The sequence below is a fragment of the Arachis hypogaea genome, chromosome 15 (genome assembly GCF_003086295.3).
Source record: "Arachis hypogaea cultivar Tifrunner chromosome 15, arahy.Tifrunner.gnm2.J5K5, whole genome shotgun sequence".
In the NCBI taxonomy this organism is placed as follows: domain Eukaryota; kingdom Viridiplantae; phylum Streptophyta; class Magnoliopsida; order Fabales; family Fabaceae; genus Arachis; species Arachis hypogaea.
The window spans coordinates 13,517,281-13,541,550 of NC_092050.1; the positions used below are offsets into that span (position 1 = coordinate 13,517,281).

At 35.8% G+C, this 24,270-nt stretch overlaps 2 protein-coding genes across 2 annotated transcripts; both read left to right on the forward strand.

Moving 5' to 3' along the window:
- The first annotated feature begins 6,408 nt into the window (after positions 1-6,408).
- On the forward strand, positions 6,409-10,180 carry LOC112749546 (molybdenum cofactor sulfurase). Its single transcript, XM_025797827.3, has 2 exons — positions 6,409-8,532; positions 9,756-10,180. The coding sequence occupies exon 1, from the start codon at positions 6,678-6,680 to the stop codon at positions 8,526-8,528; it is 1,851 nt and encodes a 616-aa protein (XP_025653612.1). The 5' UTR covers positions 6,409-6,677; the 3' UTR covers positions 8,529-8,532; positions 9,756-10,180.
- A 2,705-nt stretch (positions 10,181-12,885) lies between these two features.
- LOC112747936 (uncharacterized) lies at positions 12,886-14,197 on the forward strand. Its single transcript, XM_025796143.1, has 3 exons — positions 12,886-13,232; positions 13,447-13,830; positions 13,963-14,197. Exons 1-3 carry the CDS (start codon positions 12,886-12,888, stop codon positions 14,195-14,197), a joined length of 966 nt encoding a protein of 321 aa, XP_025651928.1.
- The last annotated feature ends 10,073 nt before the right edge of the window (positions 14,198-24,270 follow it).

Here is a 24,270-nt window from a genome sequence, read left to right on the forward strand (position 1 = left end):
GAGATAAATAAAGGTCTAAGAAAACCAATTGCGGGGCTCCTCACCTTTGGCAGATACATGACGTACATTCCAACACATGCATGCACGAAAGCATGAATATGATCCGCCAAAGGAGAGTTGCCCTGTAACTGCATTCTTTCTTAATAATAACATCAATCCACGCATTCTACCACTCAACTTCGATTCTTGGACTTTCTTGGACATTCATGTATGATCAGGTATGTAGTCATTAACGTAGTTAAAAAAAAATTAGTCTACGTGTGTATGCATGATACATGCATGTGCTTATGCTAGCTGTCTTTAATTATGTAATTATGATATTATATTATAGGAAGGTTATCACACTGACAAAAAAAACATTGGTGTTTTAGTGCTTTTATCTATTTGATCCTTTTTATGAAATACATCCATAATTGATATCAAATAATCAATAGCTAAAATTACTGGAACACCCATGTTTTTGGATCACCTAAAAATTTTGCTATGTGTGTATGCAAATGCAAGCCAAGGGTAATTAGCTACTGAAGCTCGTAGACTGGAGAAACTGTTCTCTCTAGAAATTAGCAAGGGGACCATCTTGCCAATGGAGGAAGCTAATTAGCTGACTACACATATGTAGTAGGTCCAACTAAGATGCAAGCTACTATAATAATGATGATATCTAGCGATGTATTAATTGTTAATTAGAACCTCCAACAAGCTAATTAGCAACAGGCTCGTAAGTCGGAACCATGCGCCAATCTATCTTTCGATAAAGTTTAGAGAGAGATAGTAAGTTTTTTTGGTGACTAAACAAGGAAAGAAACAAAGCAAAAACTATTCTAAATCCGAGCAAATGATTTGTTGGAGATCAACACTAGGCTCAGACCAAATAACATGATTAGAATTACTCTTGGCACCATATTTAGCCATCCAATCCGCAGCTCTATTTGCTTCTCGGGACACCCATTCAACGTGAACAAGCCAAGGACTAGATAAAAGCTCATGAATCTTGTGAACCAAATCTGTTACTTCAGATGGATACCCACTTGTAAGCTCATGCATGATGGGCAGAATGTCAAGGCAATCTGTTTCACATATAATATCCCTCAAACCGCAATCCCAAGCTAAAACCAGCTCCCTCCAAGCAGCAAATAATTCACATCTGATTATAGACCAAGGGGGAATGCTTCCAGAGCAGTCCGAGATCCAATCTCTCTTAGAATCTCTAATAATACACCCAAATCCCGCTAAATTTGAATCCATATACAAGCTTGCATCACAATTAACTTTAAAACTATTGCCTACCGGTGGTTCCCAACACAGGCAATTTCGGAGAGACCTAAAGGCATTGTTTCGATTCCTGTAAACCTATAAGTCTTTGGCAGTAATTCTGCCAAGGCAACAACCTTATGGTCTGTCCAAGGGTTGTCAGTGTTGAATATGTCATTGCACCTATGTCTCCATACCCACCAAAGCCCTGCACCAAAGGACGCCTCATTGTTAGCCAAGGCCTTCCGAAACCACTCTTCAAGAGCAGTACCAGCCGTCGAGTCCAGGATACTAGGATCCAACATATACCAGATTGCCTTTGATCGTTCATAGTCTCTAAGGCAATGCTCCATAGTCTCCTGCACCTTGTTACATCTCTTATACATATCTGAAGAAGCTAAATGCCGCTTGAATCGAAAGGTCTCAGTTGGTAGAGCATCATGTAAGCTAAGCCACATAGTAAATTTGAACTTCTCTGGAATGTTTGTGTTCCACAACCAGTTCCAATTACTGTTGGCATTCCAATTTAATGTTTTCTTTAATAACCATCTGTAACCCTCCCTTGCACTATACTTTTTTGTTGCTGCAGGCCACCACTCCCACTGTGGCTCCAACTCAGTCAAACTAGGATATCTCAGACCACAAATAAACTGCTTAATCTCATGCGGAATAGGCGTGGTAAGACTATCAACCTCCCAAGACACCCCTTTCCACAAGTCAGCCACCATGAAATCTGATTCAGAAATATGTACATAAGGAACAAGGTTGCAAAGCTTACCAAAAGGAGTCCACTCATCATACCAAACTGATTTGTGGACATCTCCAATATTCCAATGAAGTCCTTCCTTGAGATGCTCATAGGCACTAACAATGTTCTTCCAGGTAGCCGATGAATAATTTCTACTGTTTCCGTTCATACCAGATTGATTCTTGAGATATTTATGCTTCAGAACCTGCACCCATAACTTCTCACTATTATTTAGACAATCCCATACCAACTTTCCCAGAAGCGCCATGTTAGCACAGGAAGTATCCCTAATACCCAATCCTCCTGCATTTTTAGGAGTTATGACAACCTCCCACCTGACCAGAGGCAGCCCTTTTCCAGTCGCTTGACCTTTCTACAAGAATTGTCTCATCAAGGAATCAATTTTATTACATGCATACTTCGGGAGAAGAGAAATTTGCATTTCATAAACTGGGATAGAGGCCATAACCGATTTAACAAGACAAAGCCTCCCTGCCTTATTCAGTAGGCATCCTTTCCAACTGGAGAGCTTTCTCGAAATTTTTTCAATAATCTCCTGAGCCGTCTTCCTGGAAGCTCTGGCATGACCGATGTTAATTCCCAGGTATTTACCCAAATCATTGCAGAACCGGATGTTAGAGACCCCTGAGAGAACCTCTTTTCTCCTCTCCGACACCCTCTTGGAACACTGGGCCTTTGACTTATGAAGATTTACCTTTAAACCTGACGCTCTAGAAAACAAGTCCAAACAATGCATGACCTCTATTACTTGAGCTTTTGATGCCTTGCAGAAAAGCAAAAGATCATCTGCAAACATCAAATGAGAGAGTCGTGGTCCATTCCTAGAAACCGCAACTGGGTTCCACAAACCTTGGGAAACTCTATGAGAGATAAAGCAGGCAAGCATTTCCATACAGAGTACAAATAGATAAGGAGACATAGGATCTCCTTGCCTCAACCCTCTCTTCGGATTGAAATTTTGGAGCCTGTTCCCGTTCCACAAAACTGCCAACGAAGAGGAAGTCACACAATTCAATATAAGATTAATGGTAGCCTTTGGAAACCCAAACCGGACCAAAGTAGCTTCCAGAAAATGCCAGTCTACCCTGTCATAAGCTTTTTCCAAATCAATCTTGAATGCCATGGTCCCTTTTCGAGACTTGGTGTTCCTCATGAAGTGCATAATCTCTTGAGCAATGATAATATTCTCTGTGGTTCCTCTTCCTGGAATAAACCCTCCTTGCAAAGGACCAATGATCTCCGACAGGAAAGGTCTGAACCTGTTAACTAGAACCTTTGTGACAATTTTATAAATTACATTACATAAGCTAATAGGCCGAAACTCCCGTAAGAAAGAGGGAACTTCCACTTTAGGAATTAGAACAATGAGAGTATCAAAAATAGCCGCATTCAATGAGAGAGATAGTAAGTTGAAGTACTGCTCGCAAAGACTAATAATAATGCTTTCATATATAGAAAAGTATATGAAACCAAAAGGTAATCAGCCAAAAAGTAAATAAAATCGTTTAATTAGAATCACTTTTTGAATAATATGTTTGAAAACTGCTCCTGAGCACAAACTAAAACCCGATTTTTCATAGAACCCAAACACATTTTGACTGGTTTTTGGCTGATATGCTTTTGGTTCCCTAGTTGTTCTCTATATAGAAAAGTTCTCTTCATATATTAAAATTTTATTATAATGGATACTTAATTAAATAGTCTACACAACTAACTAGTCCGAAAGAATATATAATGCAAGCCATTCAGAGACTACACTAACTTCGTGGTTCGTGGTTAATCCAATCAAAATTGAATATAGACCATTAATTGAACCAACATTAGTCCTTTTTTTCTTCGAACATCTATTCTTAATTCTTAATATATAAAAGTAGATACATAAGTTTATCCACATTACTTTTAAGACATTTCTTTTTTCCTACTAATGCTATATTAGCAATATCACTTACTTGGCAAAATTTTAGAATCAACCATTCAATTCTTGCCAAATCAACTATTATTTCCAAATCAGCAAAAAAATAAAATATACAAATAAAAAACTAAAAAATACAATACAATAACTTTGTAACCTACAAATATATTGAATTCATATTCCTGTATTTATTATATCTTACCGTTATAAGCAATAGAATAAATTTATAATCCCAACAATTAATTTATTAATTTTTATAAATAACTCACTAAAGGTAATAAACATCCATATTACAAATGTCATAATAATATTATTAATCATAATAAATTTTACGTTATAAGTATTTAAATTCCATACTATTTAAACTACATATATAAGTCTCTTATCACTATTCCTTCAAATAATATTAAATTTAGCACAAGAAATTTATTTCCCAATTACACATCTCAAACTTACTCAAATATCATACATTCATACATGCATCATACATTCATATATACTTACTCAAATATCATATACCTAATAATAACATAAATTGAATATTGGAATAGGAAAAGATCTTCACAATTTTAGCAAATATAAACGAAATTGATTACAAATTTGAATGAAACTATGTTGAATGTAAAAAGTGTCCGAAGAAAATATATAAAAAAGAAAACAACTACATTTGTGGCACATATAATCAAACACCACAATATCCAATAATAAAGTATCTCTATATACTTTTCATAATCTCATCTATCAAATTATTAGTTACTAACACAATACTTATTTTAGGTTCAAAATTCAACTAAAGGTTTTAGATCAAAGTGTTACAACAACTTTTGTACTATTTGATGGCGAAGCAAAAAATTCATTGGGCACAACTGCTTCAAATCTAATGACATTTCAGAAAAATAATGACATTGAAGCACCACTCCATCAAGAGATTAAGAAGAAAGAAAACCTTTCAAGACACATCTTCGTACATACAAAGATGGAACAAACAACACAATAGAAAGTACATCAAACTCAACAATTCATAAAGAACATGCCTTCATAAGAACCTACGATAGAAAGAAGAAAGTAACAACTCTAACAACAACTAATAAAAAAAAGGAGGACGAACACCACATAAGAAGATTAAGTCCATCAACTAAAACAAATGTAAAAATCAAACCACCAAATAAAAATGTCACTTTATATAACTCTAAAATCCAAATCTTTTGTACTACAAATTATTTTAAATAAAACACCTTTTAAATTTAACTTTAATTTACACATATTTAATTTATTTTTACAAAACATAATAATTTCTAATATTTATTATATACTATCATTAATTTACTGCTCCGCGCATGGCGCGGGTCTTATTCTAGTTAATCCTAGTTCTGAACTTGAGAAAGAAGCCTCACAATTTCGTTAATAACCTCACAATTTCGTTAATAACCCAAAACCTATATGTTATTCAAGCACACCATATGTCGTTGATTTTACCTTTAAAGAACACGTTATTAACCAGTAACACCCAAAACTAATTTCTTCGTCTCCGGTCGAAAGTCATAAAAATAATAGATGTAATAATTTGTAATTTCCTCATTTTTTTTTGCCAAAACAAAAAGAGAAGAAAAGAATAAAGGTAATATTTCTAGACAGAATTGCACGGAGTGACTAGTCGAAAGAGAACCAAAATTACATATGCAAATTAGGGGCCACATAATGGGGGCTACTGGCTACAATACAGACTGATTAATTGCATTTGCTAAACACACGTATCCATTTGCATGATCGGAAAACGTTAAAAATTTTAGAAAAGACAATACAAAAGTTAATAAAGGTATGTGATTAATTTGATAGTGTTAGCTAATAATCTAATATGTCATTGATAACAAAAAAGAAAAAAAAATTACAAAAAAGATACTTATACTAATAAAGAATAACATATCAAAATTAAATCTAAAATTTAAGCAGCAAAGATGAAAGCGAATCATAGATCAAAACAGAAAAATTCCAAAGACATACGGGTCTACGTGACTGTGGAAGCCACTATGGAAACTCAGGCTTTGGTTTTGCCCTCTACCTATTGTTGTTTTCTATGTAAGCATCTTCAAAACTAGAACTCAAAAAGTTCAATGCAGCCAATACCCTTTTTACCCCTTGCATGAAGCCCCACGACCACTTTCCGTATGGGCTAACAAGGACTTTGACGGTAATGAAATATCGTATAACGTATGGTATAGAGTGGACCAGCCAAGCAACTTTACTGTATAGAAAGTGATTTCATATGAACTGATCCGTGACGCATTAATTTGATCAAATCTAATTCGACGTCTTAATTAATAAATTCACCGCTTTATCGCAACTTTAATTTACAGGTGTGAGATAAAATTAAACTTGTTATTTTTACACACTAATAACACTTTTTTACTATTAGATGGAGCGCATGATTTATAACTAATAAATCTCAAATCTTATGTAATACAGAAATAGAGACAAGACAAAAGGAATACTAAGTAAATTTCTAATGAAATAATGTCATATTCAATAGTCAACAACGTAGGATAAAAGTATTGCTTGAAGTTACGGTCGAGGGAAGAAAAGTTTGGGATAATGGAGAGTAATGAAATTCCCCATCCCTGAAGGGACAACTTGTCTGGTTGACAATGAAATTTACAATGATAACTTAGTTAACAGTTTCGATGAAATCAATCAGACAAGGAAAGAAATGACAATATAACATAGTGGCATGAATATGAAAGAAAGAAAATGAACACACCTTGCGCTGGAGGAGAAACATCACAGCCTTGCTACAATGGCTGTTTTCGTTCTCCCTTTATTGTCTCTGACTCTAATAAGTCTCAAAATTCCAGCGTCAGTGTTGTGTTTGGATCAAGCCATGACTTGGAAGAAGCCACGTCTTATACTCTTCATCCATATACACAATTCACAAACCATGAGGCCATCCCTTCTTTGCAAGAATCATATGCTAACTTCATCAAAGCATACCCTCCATTTGGGAACACTTCTGAAGTTGATCGAATTCGTGCCCAAGAATACCCTCACTTGAATCTCTCCAACATTTGCTTTGATTACACCGGACATGGCCTTTTCTCCTATGTTCAGCAGCAGAGGTTCTGTCCCTCAACTTCAGTTGCTTCTTCATCTTCTTGTCCTCCTCCATCTGCCTTGGAACCACCCTTCTTCGATATCTCCCACAAGCCAGTGAATTTGCATTCTCAGATACTCCATGGTGGACAGGAATCAGAGCTTGAATCCAGAATCAGAGAGAGGATCATGGCATTTATGAATATCTCTGAAGCTGATTACACCCTGGTTTTCATTGCCAATGAGGTATCTGCTTTCAAACTTGTGGCTGAATCTTTCCAATTTCAGTCCAATGGAGAGCTCCTCACAGTGTATGATCACAGGAGCGAGGCACTGGATGTGATGATGGAGGCCTGCAAAGCGCAAGGGGCACATATCTTGTCAGCGGAGTTCTGCTGGCCAAAGCTAGGAATAAAGTACAAGAAATTGAAGAAGATGATAATGAGCAAAAGAGATAAGAGAAAGAGAGGCCTATTTGTTTTTCCACTTCACTCAAGAGTTACCGGAGCACCATATTCATATGTATGGATGTCTTTGGCACAAGAAAATGGATGGCATGTGTTGGTTGATGCATGTGCATTTGCACCTAAGGAGATGGACACCTTGGGTCTAACCATGTTCAAACCTGATTTTCTGATCTGTTCATTTCACAAAGTTTATGGTGAAAATCCATCAGGTTTTGGGTGCTTATTTGTCAAGAAATCCAGTGTTTCTGCTATAAAAGATTCAGCCAACAATCCTACAAGCCTAGGAATTATAAGCCTCCTTCCGGCATTTCGACAAACACAAGATCTACAAGAAGAGTTGCAAAGTGAAACTTCTCCACCACATGAGATTGAAGTAGTTTCAGTGGCACAGTCATCATCAGAAATTGTGGAGTTACAAACATCGCTAGAGTCAACTCTATCTAGAAGAGGATTAAGTTCAGTGAATGAGATAGAATGCAAAGGATTGGAACATGCAGATTCAGTGGGGCTAATCCAAATTAGTTGCAGGGCTAAGTATCTCATCAATTGGCTTGTTAATGCAATGATGAGTCTCCAACATCCACATCATCCTCAAACTGGGATTTCCCTAATTAGAATCTATGGACCAAATATAAATGCACACCGTGGACCAGCAGTGGCATTCAACGTGTTTGATTGGAAAGGAGAAAAGGTTGATCCTTTAATTGTGCAGAAGCTAGCAGACAGGAACAACATCTCTCTGAGCAGTGCAGTTTTGCAGAAAATAAGGTTCTTTGACAAGAATGAGGAAGACAGAGAGATGGGTATAGAGAGCAGAGTGTGTGAGGTGAAAGGGTTGAGGGGGCAATGTGGTAATTATATTAAGACAGAGAGAGAAAGAAATGAGTGTGGGATAAGTGTGGTGACAGCTGCACTTGGTTTCTTAACGAACTTTGAGGATGTATATAGGCTTTGGGCATTTCTTTCAAGATTCTTGGATGCAGATTTTGTGGAGAAAGAAAGATGGAGATACATGGCTCTTAATCAGACTACTATTGATATATGAATTGGTTTGTTGCCTAATTACCCTTTATCATCATTTTTTCATTGCCTCATACTGCTAATAATAATAGTTCCAATCTTCAATTAATATTGCATTTGATATCTGCATCATCAATTATCTACTCTTTTGGCAATGTCATTCAGTCTTTGCATTATTACATCGCAGGTACTGCTAAAAAAACAGCTAGTATAATTTCTTTTTGTATTTTTCAATTTGCAGCACTTATATATATATATATGGATAATTCTATAATGAAGATATATTTATGTGAAAAGAATGAAAAAAAAAATAGTAAGTATAAGTATAATCTATTTTAAAAAAATTAATAAAAATAAAATTATACATTCTTTAAAATTGTATCTAATTATTTATAAAGGTAAATTTTTATCCGTTATCATTTTTTCTCTTCATCATAGTATGAATCAAGGAATAAAAATTCAAAAATTAAATTGAGACAATTAAAAATTAAAAAATTATTTAAAATTTTAGTGAAAATTCAATAACCACTTCAACCCTTAACTCATTTTTGGAACTTTCAAATTCTAAGCGTTTAGGCCACCTGTACGAATCGCAATTAATTAATCGCTTAATTAATTAATTTAATTGTCTAAAACAGGTTTCAAAAATTTAGAATATTAATTAGAAAATTTAAATATCATATTTGGACTTGATAGATTTTTTTAAGTTGAAAAATGTAATTTTCTGTGAAAATTGCGTAAAAATGCATACCAGTAAATTAGCCGGTAGTACCGGCTTAAATTTGTCTAGTACTATGTGAGAGCAGTAAAAACGGTAGAAAAACTTAGGAAAATAATTAAAGTTGAAAATCGAGCGCTAATTTTAAAGGTTTGGCCTAAAATTGGGCCAAACGAATTAAAAATACTGACGGGTTGGACCATGTCCAAGTTGGGCCCAACCCAACATATATATAAGCCAATTAGAGGCCATTTCAGCCACTTCACACTTCATAACTCAACACACACAGTAGTTGGTAGGGTTAGAGAGTTGAGGAAGAACACTATTCACTTTCTCGCTCTTTTGCTCATAACTTGAGTTACGGTGCTCCGATTCGCGAACGTTTTGCGGCCACGCAAAATTTTCGCCGAGCCCGTTAGTTCCATCTAATCAAAGTGGAAAGATTTTTGAAAATTCTTGCCCATTTTTCATCTCTATAAAATTCAAAATTTTAGGTTTGCTTTTTTAGTGATTTTTGTAATTTTTGGTGTTTAGGTACACTTTAACACTTGGTTGCTATTGGATTTTATCCCTAAAACTATTGGGTAAGGTAAGAATATCTTAAACCCTTGTGGATTTATGATTTTGGTAAACCCTAGGATTTAATTATGATGAATTAATTGTGTAAAGCTTGGAATTTATGATTATTGGAGCTTTTGGATTGTGTATGGTGGCTTGATTGAACTTGAAAACTTGTGGAAGCTTAGTTGGGGTCAAATTTTGGTGTTTGGTGCATATTAAGAATCAACTAAAGTATGGTTTTGGTTTTCTCTATGTAATATGTAATATTTCTGGACACTTAGGCTAGTAGACCTGAGAATAGGATTGAATTGGTTATTGATAATTGTGATGTATAACGATTTTAATGATTGTGATGATTTTGGTGAATGATGATATTGATTTATAATGTGGGGTTGGATAATGATGATCATGAGGATTGATAATGAATTATAAGGCTTGTTGATGTTGATAATACTGAGGATAACAAAATGATGTTTTGTGATGTTAATTATTGAAAGTTGAGTTTTATAAGTGGAATTTGGTGTATGGAATGGATGATATTATATGTTGTTAAGTTGTGAAATGATGAGAAGGTATATGAATATAATTTAGGTACATTGGAACTGTTTTGGATGTGGAATAAGTGGTTTTGAATTGAGAGTTTTGGTAAAATTGAGGTTTAAGAGTTTTTGGTAAAAACGGATTTTGGGCCAATCTTGGCAGATCATATCTTGAGCATCGATTTTTGAAATTGATTGAATTTTGTATCAAATTAAAGATAATTTAAAGAGCTTTAAATTGGTATAGATTTCGAGGAAATCGGAATCTTGTAGAAAAAGATATGATCGTTATAAGTTGGTATAAAAAAACTAAATTCTGTGATGTTGCAGAAAATTTTAAGTTTTGGTTTGTGTGCCCATGCACGAACCTATATCTATGAACTGAGGAGAACGGGTGTTATGACTCGTGCGTACGCACGAGGGGTGTGCACGCACACCCTGAGAAAGTTGCAAGTTGTGCGTACGCACAACATCATGCGTACGCACAAGCTGGGAAGAGCATTCTGTTGAGTGCGTTCGCACGTATTCATGCGTACTCACAAGATGAAAAATTTTACTTTGTGTGCGTACGCACACCTCTATGCGTACGCACAAACCCTGCTTTTCAAATTTAAAATTTTGTTTTCAATTGTTTTACCTTCCCGATAAGCTTGCAAACTTCCGTAACGCTTGCTTAAGGTCCCTTAGCTTGTTAATAGATTTTGAAAGATAGATAATACCTTAAGTGAGTTTAACTAGATATTTTCTGGTAAAATATTTAGAAGACGGAGACTTAGGTTTCTGAAGTTTGTGAGTGGACCATTGGAGTACTCTATTGATGATGAGTGTGATGAGATGTGGAAATAAGAAAATTGATAAAGTTTGCGACGAGTCTGGGACTCGAAGATAAATGAGAAAATATTGAATGTTGAAAGTGATCACTGAATGAGAAATGGATATATATTGTATTATACTGAGATTGTTGAGATGCTAGGCGCCTGGCAGGGACGGTAGGTTAATCCCGCCTGTCGAGGTCGCGACAACGGCGTAATGGCGGTGGTTAGTCCCGATTATGTTGAGATGTGAGGTTTGTGGCTGAGTATCCCGCTCGCATCTTTTCGGAATCACAAGAGTATGTCGGACACTATATTCTGGACTATGTGTTGGACACGATATCCCTGGGGTTTCCATTTATATTTGTGACCAAAAGGCGACATTTCCATGGAAAAGTGTCGGGTTGGCAGTTAAACCGACAATGTGATATCACAGCCAATAGCACAGGCATTCATCATGTGCATTTTCTACGTGGTTGCTTGCTTTGTTTACTTGCATACTATGCCTAATTGTATAACATGCTTAATTGGTTCTTGATTTACTTGCTATACATGATAATTACTTGTGCTTTACTTGTACGAATTACTTGTGTTTTCTACTGGGATTGAGGAGGTTCAGTAGGCGGTGGCGATGGGATCGCATGGCGGTTAGGCTAGCAAAGGCTATGGGACAGCGATGTAAATGTTAGATTAGAAATCTCCTAAGTTAGATGTCCTATTTAAGGATTTATTTATCTATTTTATAATCTTGAATATTATGATGATGTGAAGTTCTAGGATTTTCTCTGGCGTCCCGGAATCTTATATCTTACATTACTGGATACTGTTACCATACTGAGAACTTTCGATTCTCATAACCCACCTCGGTGAGTTGCATGACAGTGACAGAGCGGAGGATCCTTATCATCTTTTTTGTTTTAGTACTGTCACTTTTGTATCTATATTTGCCTTAGAGGCTAACTTTGAGAGTAGATATTGTATATGCTGTTTTAACTTTTCGAACTCTGTATGTCTGCATATAGCTAGTCGGCCTAAACTCCGCAAGCTGTGGCTAGTATTTTATGACTATTATACTCATATATCTACATATGCCTTGTTATCTTGTATCTACATCTTGTGCCTTTAGGCTTGTCGTTTCGTGTGAACATTTCGTGCTTTTGAAACTCTGTTTTTGAGCTTATTTCTTCATCGAGCTTCTAGAATTACTATCTCTTTCTATATATATTATTTTATAAGCCTTAGAATTGTCGTGACCTTTAATTATCCTTTACTTTACGGCATGAGATAAGACTTAGGGTAATTAGGGTATTACATTTAGTGGTATCAGAGCGGTTCGTCCTCGTGAGCCTGAGGGATGGACCGATTGTGCTTCATTGCATACCCTGTGTCTTTTTCTTTCATGCTATTTAGGTTTTCTGCTTGATATATATATATATATATATATATATATATATATATATATATATATATATATCATGCTTGTTTGTGAGTGCCTTTTTGGGATAATTGAAGCACTAGGCTTTTGATATTGAGACTGATCACCTTGATATCGACTGTTTGGTGTAGACAGGAACCCTAATGGCTACTCGCAGATGAGGTCGTACGCGTACCCTGCAAGCCCAGCATGTTTCGAACAACCAATTTGTGGATTTTGCGACGTATCAACTGTTAGGAGAGGCTCAACATTGGTGGCAAGGGGAATGCCAGTTACTGCATCTTCAGAATGCCGACATTCCTTGGGATGTGTTTCAAATGGCATTTTATAAGAAGAATTTTCCGGAGTCAGTGAGAGAAGCTAAAGAGTTAGAGCTTATGCAGCTGAAGCAAGGCTCGTTATTCGTGGCCGATTACACTAGTCGATTCGAGGAGTTCTGTAGTTTCTCTAGGGTATGTCAAGGTGCTCCGGAGTCCTATGAGAGTTGGAAGTGTATCAAGTATCAAGGAGGCTTGAGGGACAACATTATGATGGCTGTAGCTCCTTTGGCGATTCGGATGTTTTTGGAATTGGTGAATAAAGCCCGAGTGGTTGAAGAGTGCGCTAAAAAGGTGTCATTCGTAAGAGATACTAGAGATGGAAACAACAACCGTGGGCGTGGCAAGTACTTTCAGCCGAGGGGGTCAGAATTTCAAGAGGAGATGACATGTACCTCAAGGTCAAGGCAACATTAGAAGACCCACTTTTGATCAGTACCACCAGGAAAGAGGAAGAGGTAACCAGGGTAAGACTTCTCCGGATTTAACTTATGATCGTTGTGGGCGTTTTCATCCATATGACTCGTGCAAGCTGGGTATAGGTGGTTGCTTCAATTGCAGATTTCCTGGTCACTTGGCAAGGGATTGGACTCATGGGAAGAACCCAAATGTGGGTTGGAATCAATACCAAGGACGAGTGTTTGCTGTGAACGCCAATAATACTGCCAACGGAGACCCTTTGATGAGAGGTAAATGTTTATTTGGTGATAAAATATTGGTTGCATTGTATGATACTGGGGCTTCGTATTCTTTCATTGCATTTGATAAGGTTGAAGAACTAGGGTTGAAAATGTCAGAATTAGCTTTTGATTTGCATGTACATACCCCATATCAGACAGTTGTGACTAAATCAGGTTGTAGGAAAGTATCTTACAAGATTGAGGACAGAGAATTTGTTCATGATTTAATCTGTTTGCCAATGGTTGGGTTGGAGATGATTTTGGGGTTTGATTGGTTGTCAAAGAACCTGGTATTGTTGGATTGCTTTGAGCGATCAATTCGGTTAATGCCAGAAGGAGAAGGAGGAGTAGTGGTAGCTAAGGGTTATTATCTGAAATCTGTGTTGGTAAATTATAGTGGAAAAGAGTATCCGAGTTATATGCTTTTGGCTGCGAATGCGTTAGGTGATGAACATGAGTTAGATCAAATTCTGGTAGTTAGAGACTTTTCTGAAATATTTCCTGAAGATATTCCCAAATTTCTACCTCAAAGGAAAATTGAATTTGCTATTGACTTGGTGCGGAGAGCCGAACCAGTGTCGATTGCGCCGTACCGAATGGCTCCGATAGAGCTGGCGGAACTAAAGACTTAGTTGGAAGGACTTCTAAACAAGAGGTCCATTGAATGAGTATGTCTCCATGGGGAGTGCCAGTTTTATTGGTAAAGAAAAAATATGGGGAAATGCAACTTTGCAATGATTACCGACAGTTGAACAAAGTGACTGTGAAGAACAAGTATCTGTTGCCGAGGATAGATGACTTAATAGATCAGTTGCAAGGAGTTGGGGTGTTTTTAAAAATTGATTTAAGATCCAGTTACCATTAGATAAGGGTGAAGGAGGATGATATTCCGAAAACTGCGTTTAGGACACGCTATGGACATTACGAGTTTGCGGTGATGTCCTTTGGGTTGACGAATGCACCTGCTGTGCTCATGGATTACATGAACAAAGTATTTTATCCCTTTTTGGACAAATTCGTGGTGGTATTCATAGATGACATCTTAGTTTACTCAAAGACAGTGGAAGAACATGAAGATCACTTGAGGATTGTGTTGCAAATCCTGAAAGAGCGTAAATTGTATGCGAAATTATCTAAGTGTAAATTTTGGAAGGAAGAGGTGAAGTTCTTAGGTCACGTAGTGAGTAAGGGTGGAATAGCGGTGGATCCTTCTAAAGTGGAGGCAATGATAGAATGGGAGAGGCTGATTACGGTAACAAAGGTTAGGAGTTTCTTGGGATTGGCCGGATATTACCGAAGATTCATAAAGGGATTTTCTCAAATTGCTTTACCGATAACTAAGTTAACCCGGAAGGAGAGACCATTTGTGTGGACGACAGAGTGTGAGGAGAGCTTTCAAGCTTTGAAGGAGAAATTAACCTCGTGCCTGTTTGAATTTTGTGGAACCGTACGAGCCATTTGAAGTGTACTGTGATGCTTCGTTAAAGGGTTTGGGTTGCGTGTTGATGCAACACCGAAACGTAGTGACTTACGCATCGCGTCAGCTGAGACCTCATGAGATGAATTACCCAACTCATGACCTAGAATTGGCGGCAGTTATGTTTGCATTAATGATTTGGAGGCACTACTTGTACAGAGGTTTAGAGTCTTTTCTGATCACAAGAGTTTTAAGTACATCTTTGATCAGAAAGAGCTCAATATGCATCAAAGGAGGTGGATGAAGCTACTAAAATATTATTATTTTGAACTAAGTTATCACCCCGAAAAGGCAAACGTTGTGGTGGATGCATTGAGTTGAAAGTCGTTAATGATCACTTAGATGAAGATCAAAGAGGAGGAGTTAGTGGACAAGTTTGCAGACCTCAAGTTGGATATTGAGAAAGTTGCCAGAATAGCTTGTTTGAATCAGTTGCAAATTTCAAGTACGTTTTTTTAAGTCAGAAATTCAGGGGGCTCAGCAAAATGAGCAAGAACTTCAAAGATTGTTCCAACCGATTGGTAAGGAAAGGCATGGAGAGTTTACTAAGGACAATGAAGGGTTATGGAGGTATAAGAGGAGGATTTGCGTGTCGGATGTTAGAACTTTGAGACAAGAGTTGTTGTCAGAAGCCCATAGCAGCGGATTCTCCATTTATCCAGGTAGTACGAAGATGTATCATGATTTGAAGAAGATGTTCTAGTGGCATGAGATGAAGAGTGATGTAGCTACACTTGTGTCTAACTGTCTGACGTGTCAGAAGGTGAAGATAGAGTACTAGAGACCGTCAGGAATGTTATAGCCACTTGAGATTTCTCAGTGGAAGTGGGAAGGAATTGCAATAAATTTTGTGTCCGGTTTATCGAGGACTAGGTCGGAATTTGATGTGGTTTAGGTGATCGTGGATCACTTAACCAAGTCCGCTCACTTCCTGCCTATCCGAGTGAACTACTCCTTGGAGGACTTGGCAAGGTTGTACATCAAGGAGATTGTAAGGTTGCACGGGGTGCCATCGAGCATAGTGTCGAACCATGATCCCCGATTCACATCAAAGTTTTGGAGAGCTTTCCAAAGAGCTTTCGGTACGAGACTATGTCTCGACACAGCGTAAAAGGACAATTCAGACATTGAAAGATATGCTAAGGGCGTGTGTATTGGATCAATCGGGAAATTGGGACTGTTACATGCCATTGGTGGAATTTGTGTACAACAACAGCTTTCATGCGAGCATCGGAATGGCTCCGTATGAGGCCTTGTATGGACAGAAGTGCCAATCTCCACTGTCTTGGTATGAAGCCGGTGAAGTAAGTGTGTTGGGGCTGGATTTGGTAGCAGAGACCACTGAGAAGATCAAACAAATTAGGGCCAGAATCTTGACTGTACTGAGCCAACAGAAGAGTTATGCAGATCAGAGAAGGAAACTGTTGGAATTTGAAGTGTGTGAGCACGTATTTCTGAGGGTTACTCCGACAATTGGAATTGGAAGGGCGATTAAAACTAAGAAGTTGAGTCCGAGATTCATTGGGCCTTTTGAGGTCTTGAGGCGAGTCGGGCCAGTGGCATATCAAGTAGCTTTTCCGTCGTGTTTGTTTAACTTACATGACGTATTTCATGTGTCACAACTCTGTAAGTACACGTCGGATGCGACTCCTGTGTTAGAGCCTGAGTCGGTTGAGTTGAAGGAGAACCTGACTTTTCAAGTAACACTGGTGCGGATTGACGACACTAGTGTGAAGAAGTTGCTTGGAAAGAAAGTTCTGTTGGTTAAGGTAGCTTGGAAGAGAGCAGGAGTGGAAGAGCATACTTGCGAATTGGAGTCTGAGATGCGGAAGGATTATCCCAAGTTATTCGCAGGTAATCACTAAATTTTGGGGACAAAATTTTTTATTTGGTAGGGAGAATGTAAGAACCACAATTAATTAACTGCTTAATTAATTAATTTAATTTCCCAAAATAGGTTCCAAAAATTTAGAATATTAATTAGTAAATTTAAATATGATATTTGGACTTAGTAGATTTTTCTGTGAAAATTTGCGTAAAAACGCGTACCAGTAAATTAGCCGGTAATACTGGCTTAAATCTGTCTGGTACTGTGTGAGAATAATAAAAATTGTAGAAAAACTTAGGAGAATAATTAAAGTTGAAAATCGAGCGCTAATTTTAAAAGTTTGGCCCAAAATTGGGCCAAACAGGTTAAAAACGCTAACGGGTTAGACCGGGCCCAAGTTTGGCCCAAGCCCAACATATATATAAGCCAATTAAAGGCCATTTCAGCCACTTCACACTTCATAACTCAACACACACAGCAGCTGGTAGGGTTAGAGATCCGAGGAAGAACACTATTCACTTCCTCACTCTTTTGCTTGTAACTTGAGCTACGGTGCTCCGATTTGTAAACGGTTTACAGCCACGTAAAACTCTCGCTGAGTCCGTTAGTTTCAACTAACCAAAGTGGTAAGATTTTTGAAAATCCTTACCCAGTTTTTATCTCTATGAAATTCAAAATTTTAGGTTTGGTTTTTTAGTGATTTTTGTAATTTTGGGTGTTTAGGTACACTCTAGCACTTGGTTGCTATTAGGTTTAGCCTACAAAATTATTGGGTAAGGTAAGGATATCTTAAACCCTTATAGATTTATGACTTTGGTAAACTCTAGATATTAATTATGATGAATTAATTGTGTATAGCTTGGAGATTATGATTATTGGAGCTTTTGGATTGTGTATGGTGGCTTGATTGAACTTGAAAACTTGTGGAAGCTTGGTTGGGGTCAAATTTTGGTTTTTGATGCATATTGGAAATTGGCTAAGGTATGATTTCAGTTTTCTCTATGTAATATGTAATCTTTCTGGACACTTAGGCTAGGAGACCTTAGGATAGGGTTGAATTGGTTGTTGATAATTGTGATGTATAATGATTTATGATGGTAAAATGATGTTTTGTGATGTTAATTATTGAAAGTTGAGTTTTATAAGTGGAATTTGGTGTATGGAATGGATGATATTATATGTTGTTAAGTTGTGGAATGATGAGAAGGTATATGAATATAATTAGGTACATTGGGACTGTTTTGGATGTGGAATAAGTGGTTTTGAATTGAGAGTTTTGGTAAAATTGAAGTTTAAGGGTTTTTGGTAAAAACGGATTTTGGGCCAACTTTGGCAGATTACATCTTGAGTCTCGATTTTTGAAATTGATTGGATTTTATATCAAATCAAAGATAATTTAAATAGCTTTAAAACATTATAAATTTCATGGAAATCGAAATCTTGTAGAAAAAGATATGATTGTTGGAAGTTGGTATCAAAACTCTAAATTCTGTGATGTTACAGAAAGTTGTAAGTTCTGGTTTGTGTGCTCACGCACACACCTGTGCCTACGCACCGAGCAAAACGGGTGTTATGACTCGTACGTATGCACGAGGGGTGTGTGCACGCACACCCTGAGAAAGTTGCAAGTTGTGCGTACGCACAACATCATGCGTACACACAAGCTGGGAAGAACATTCTGTTGAGTGCATCCGCACGTATTCATGCGTGCTCACAAGATGAAAAATTTTACTTTATGTGCGTATGGACACCTCTATGCATACGCACAAGCCTTACTTTTCAAATTAAAAACTTTGTTTTCAATTGTTTCACATTTCCGGTAAACTTACAAACTTTCATAACGCTTGCTTAAGGTCCCTTAACTTGTTTTTAGGCTTTGAAATATAGAGAATACCTTAAGTGAATTTAACTAGATATTTTCTGGTAAAAAGTTTAGAAAATGAAGACTTAGATTTCTGAAGTTTGTGAGTGGACCATTGGAGTACTCTACTGATGATGAGTGTGATGAGCTGCGGAAATAAAAAAATTGATAAAGTTTGTGATGAGTCTGGGACTCGAAGATAAATGAGAAAATATTGAATGTTGAAAGTGATCATTGAATGAGATATGGATATATATTGTATTATACTGAGATTGTTGAGATACTATGTACCTGGCAGGGATGGTAGGTTAATCCCGCCTGTCGAGGTCGCGGCGACGGCGTAAGGGCAGTGGTTAGTCCCGCTTACGTTGAGATGTGAGGTCTGTGACTGAGTATCCCACTTGTATCCTTTCGGAATCACAAGAGTATGCCGGGCACTATATCCCTGGACCGTGTTCCGGGCACGATATCCCTGGGGTTCCCATTTATATTCGTGACCGAAAGGCGACATTCTCATGGGAATGTGTCGGGTTAGCAGTTGAACCGACAATGTGATATCACAGCCAATAGCACAAGTATTCATCATGTGCATTTTCTACGTGGTTGCTTGCTTTGTTTACTTGCATACTATACCTAAATGTATAACATGTTTAATTGCTTCTTGATTTACTTGCTATACATGATAATTACTTGTGCTTTACTTGTGTTTTCTACTGGGATTGAGGAGGTTTGGTAGGTGGTGGCGATGGGATCGCATGGCAGTTAGGCTGGCGAAGGCTGTAGGACAACGATGTAAATGTTAGATTAGAAATCCCCTAAGTCAGATGACCTGTTTAAGGTTTTATTTCTCTGTTTTATAAGCTTGAATATTATGATGATGTGAAGTTCTAGGATTGCCTCTGGCGTACCGGAATCTTATATCTTACATTACTGGGCACTGTTACCATACTAGAACCTCTAGTTCTCATACCATATTCTGTTGTTATTTTTCAGATATAGGTCGTAACCCACCTCGGTGAGTTGTGTAATGGTGACAGAGCAGAGGATTCTTATCATCTTTTGGACTTCTTTTAAATATTTTATTTTAGTACTCTCACTTTTGTATCTATATTTACCTTAGAGGTTAACTTTGAGAGAGATATTGTATATGCTGTTTTAACTTTTCGAACTCGTTATGTCTGTATATAGCTAGTCGGCCTAAATTTTGCAGGCTACGGCTAGTATTTTATGACTATTATACTCATATATCTACATATGCCTTGTTATCTTGTATCTACATCTTGTGTCTTTAGGCTTGTAGTTTCGTGTGAACGTTTCGCGCTTTTGAAACTCTGTTTTTTAGCTTATTTTTTCATAGGGCTTCTAGAATTACTACCTCTTTCTATATATATATTATTGTATAAGCCTTAGAATTTTCGTGACCTTTAATTATCTTTTACTTTACGGCATGAGATAAGGCTTAGGGTAATTAGGATGTTACGGCGCCTGATCTAATTTTTTTTCTTTTGGTTCAAGAATACTATGGCAATGAAATTGATATTAAAATTAAATAGGTTTAAATAGGTATTCACCCTTATAAAATATTTGTTTTCTCGTTTTATTTTTATAACATGTTTTGCATTATTATTTAACCTATTATATTTATAGGGACGGATATAGAAATTTAGTAGAGAAGGAGGTCAAAAATTAAAATATTATATAATTAAATATAATATTATATATTTAGTAATATATATAATCATAATTAATATTTTTTAATTAAAAAATTCTAATATGTACTTGTTATATAAAAGAATTATGTTAATTTTTATAATTTTTTTATTTTGAATTTGATAAAATATAAAAATTATCTATTTTTTAATTAGGTTACTTTGTTAAGTATTATTATGACCGTAAATTATATTTTTATACTTCATGTTATAAAAAATATGCTATAAAATAATATAAATAAGTTATTTTAATAACTTTGTTATACGCATTTAAAACATTTTCGTAAATAAAATATAATCGTTTTAATGAATTTACTTAATATGTTATCATTTTAATATCATGTAAAACATAAATAAGTTGTAAAATAATTTACTTTCATCTATGTACGGTAATATATAAAGTTTTTTTAACATTTAATTAGATGTTGATGTTATTATAAATATTAAAGTATTTTTGTAATAAATTTGGTATATCACACAATTTCTCTTGTCCTATAACACTTCAACAAAATGATGTTGTAGAAAAGAGAAATAGAAGTTTTTAAGAAATGACTCGAGTCATGCTTTGAGAAAGTGATGTACCCAAATTTCTTTGAGTTGAAGCTGTGAATGCAGCGTGTTATATTTTGAATCGAACCATAATCCAAAAGTTTTTAAAGAAAACCCCCTATGAGCCGTGAAAAGGAACTCCTCCTAATCTTAAGTACTTTTATGTCTCTGGATGTAAATATTTTGTGTTAAATACAAAAAGATAATCTTAGAGAATTTGATCCAAAGTCATATGAATATACCTTTGTAAGATATTCAACTACTAGCAAGGCTTATAGAGTATACCTTAAAGAATATAGGATAATTGAAGAGACCATACATATTACTTTCTGTGAATCTAACTCAATTTCAAGTGTTATAGAAGATAATAATGCAGGAAATTAAGTTGAACAGAACTTAAGTGGAGCCTAAGTTCAAGACAAATCAGAATTCTTGAAAGAAGTTTCTGACTCTAATTTTGCAGACCAAAATGCAAGAGACAAATCCGTTTTGTCTTCTACCACAGCAGAAACTTCTAAAAATCTCAACACTCTTGAATCAAACAAATCATATTTGCTCTCGCATTACCCAAACCCAAAGAATGGAAGTTTTTGAAAAACTATCTATAAGAATTTATAATCGGAGATCTATCACAATGTGCTACCACAAGATCTTCAAATAAAAGAAGGATGGAACAAAATAATTTTGCTTTTTATTTCTCAAATTGAATCACTAGATATAGAGGAAGCCTTTGAAGATCCATCATGGATCAAAGCAATAGAAAATGAATTAATTCAATTTGAGAAAAATAAAATTTGGACATTGGTGCCAAGTTCTAATGGAAAAAAGGTGACGGAAATTAAGTGGATCTTTTAGAATAAGTTGGGTGAGGATAGTAGCATTGCAAGAAACAAAGCAAGACTAGTGTCTCAAGGGTATGGTCAAGAAAAGGGAATTGACTTCGATGAGTTATTTGCTCCGGTTGCAAGAATAGAGATAATATGCTTTTTTAAATGGTATTATTGATAGAGAAGTATACGTGACTCAACCTCCAAATTTTGAAAACAAAAATTTTTCAAATCATGTTTTTGAACTTTCAAAAGCTCTTTATGATTTTAGACAAATTCTTAGAGCTTGATATGCTTAACTCTTGTTGAAAAATAGTTTTCAAAGAGGTACCACGGATACAACTCTTTTTATTAAAGAATCTAATGATCATTTCATTCTAGTTTAAATTTATGTAAATGACATTGTGTTTAGATCGGCTGATAAAACCTTGTGTTCTGATTTAAGTGTATTAATGACTAGTGAGTTTGATATGAGTATGATGGAAGAACTCACATTCTTCCTTGGACTCTAATCAAACAAATTTCTAGTGGTATTTTTGTACATCAAAGTAAATATATCAAAGAGTTAGTTAAAAAATTTGGTTCAGAAAATTCTAAACCAATGAGCACCCCAATGTATCCAAACTCTAAACTTGAAAAGGATAAAAATAGTAAAGATGTGGATGAAACAAGGTATAGAAAAATAATTGGATCTCTCATGTACCTCAGTTCCTCTAGACTGGACATAATTCAAAGTGTTAGAGTATGCTCTAGATTTCAATCACACCTAAAAGAATTCCATCTTTCGGCTGTCAATAGAATTATTAGATATATAAATGACACTTATGATTATGGCCTTTGGTATCCTAAATCTGATGAGTTTTGTATAGTGGGTTATTGCGATGTAGATTTAGCCGGTGACCAAATTGATCGAAGAAGCACTTCCAAAATTTGTTGCTTTTTTAGACAGTCACTCAATGTGTGATCCAGCAAGAAATAACTTATTGTTACTTTGTCCACAGCTGAGGCTGAATACATAGCTGCATCGTCTTGTTGTTCACAATTATCGTGGCTTAAAACCCAACATTCGGATTACAAATTGTAAATCAATAGTATTTTCTTGATGTGTGATAACATGAGTACAATAAATATTTCTTAAAATTTTGTTATGCATTCTAGAACTAAGCACATTGAAATAAGATTCCACTTTATTAGAGAATATGTACAAAAGGAAATCATTAACATTCAATTTATAAAATCTGATGATCAACTTGCTGATATATTTACAAAACCATTGTCTGAAGACAGATTTTGCAAGTTGAAAACTGCATTGGGTATTGTTTGTACTGAATCCCTAAATTAACTTGATGATGGAGCTCTCTGTTTATTTTTGTCTCTTAGATCGACAAAAGACAAAACTGGACAGATGATGAATTTCTCTAGGTTTTCTTGATCATAAGTGTTATTCTTTTTTATTAACATGGATCAAGGCTGAACTATTTTTGGTGATCCCTTATGTTTCCTTAAAACCACCATCGGGCCAAAAAAAAAGTTCTACTCTATGATGTAGACCTCATTGAATTTTTTATCATAAATTTAAAATATTTACCTTTAGAATTTTCCACCTAGTCAAATCAAGTGCAGATTTTCAAAAAAAAAAAAAAGAATTTGGCTTCTCTTTTCAACTACTTGCTTGTTTTGTTTTTAAAATCTTTTCAATTAAAACACTTTTTCAAATTTTTTAATATTATTTAGTGTTTTCAAAACTCAAGCATTTATATCAGTTACTCTTTGTAATCGCTCATCTTCTCCTCTTACTTTCATTAATTCTCAACACTGTATTCTCATAAAGATGAGAAAAAAATGACTACAATAAGAGGCTCTAGTGTCTACCGTGCTCCTAGAAATCCTCCACCAAAAAATCAAGCACACACCCATATCCACATCCATTGTCATTCTTCTTTACACTTCTCTCCTGTATCCGAAACCATGGTTCGGACAAAGACCACTTCTTGTCGTCCCTCAATGGCTCTTCCAAAAGCGGGTACATCTTAAGAAATTAACTAAATTAATTAATGATGACAAACATTATTTTTGAGCAAAATAAATAATTAGTGTTGATTAATTATATCTACCTATTAACTAATTATTTATTATATGTTGCAGGCCAAAATGTGAATTACAGCCCAAATGGAATGAGAAACAAAACAAGGTTGATGGGCTGGTAAATCAAGCAAAGCCCAAAAGGAAGCAAGCTTAAGAAATTAAAATGAGCCAAGCATATCTCTACCCGATCCAAGCCCAATTTTGTTTCAGCAAATAATTCCCTCCATTTTGCTTAACCAAGGCAATGTTCCTCTCCTCTCTAATCAAGTCACATCAAGACTTCAGAAAAGTAAGAAAGAGAAAGAGAAGAAAAGCTTCCTCCATAAGCCAATAACCAAAGAAGCAAGAGAGAGAGAGTTGAAGCTTGAA

Bases quoted from the DNA above. Each gene is read 5' to 3' on its own strand.
- LOC112749546 (XM_025797827.3), top strand. From the start codon at position 6,678: ATGAACACACCTTGCGCTGGAGGAGAAACATCACAGCCTTGCTACAAT.
- LOC112747936 (XM_025796143.1), top strand. From the start codon at position 12,886: ATGGCATTTTATAAGAAGAATTTTCCGGAGTCAGTGAGAGAAGCTAAA. The intron at 13,233-13,446 runs GTACTTTCAGCC...CTTCAATTGCAG, and splicing joins AACAACCGTGGGCGTGGCAA to ATTTCCTGGTCACTTGGCAA. The intron at 13,831-13,962 runs GTTTGATTGGTT...GGTAAATTATAG, and splicing joins GGGTTGGAGATGATTTTGGG to TGGAAAAGAGTATCCGAGTT.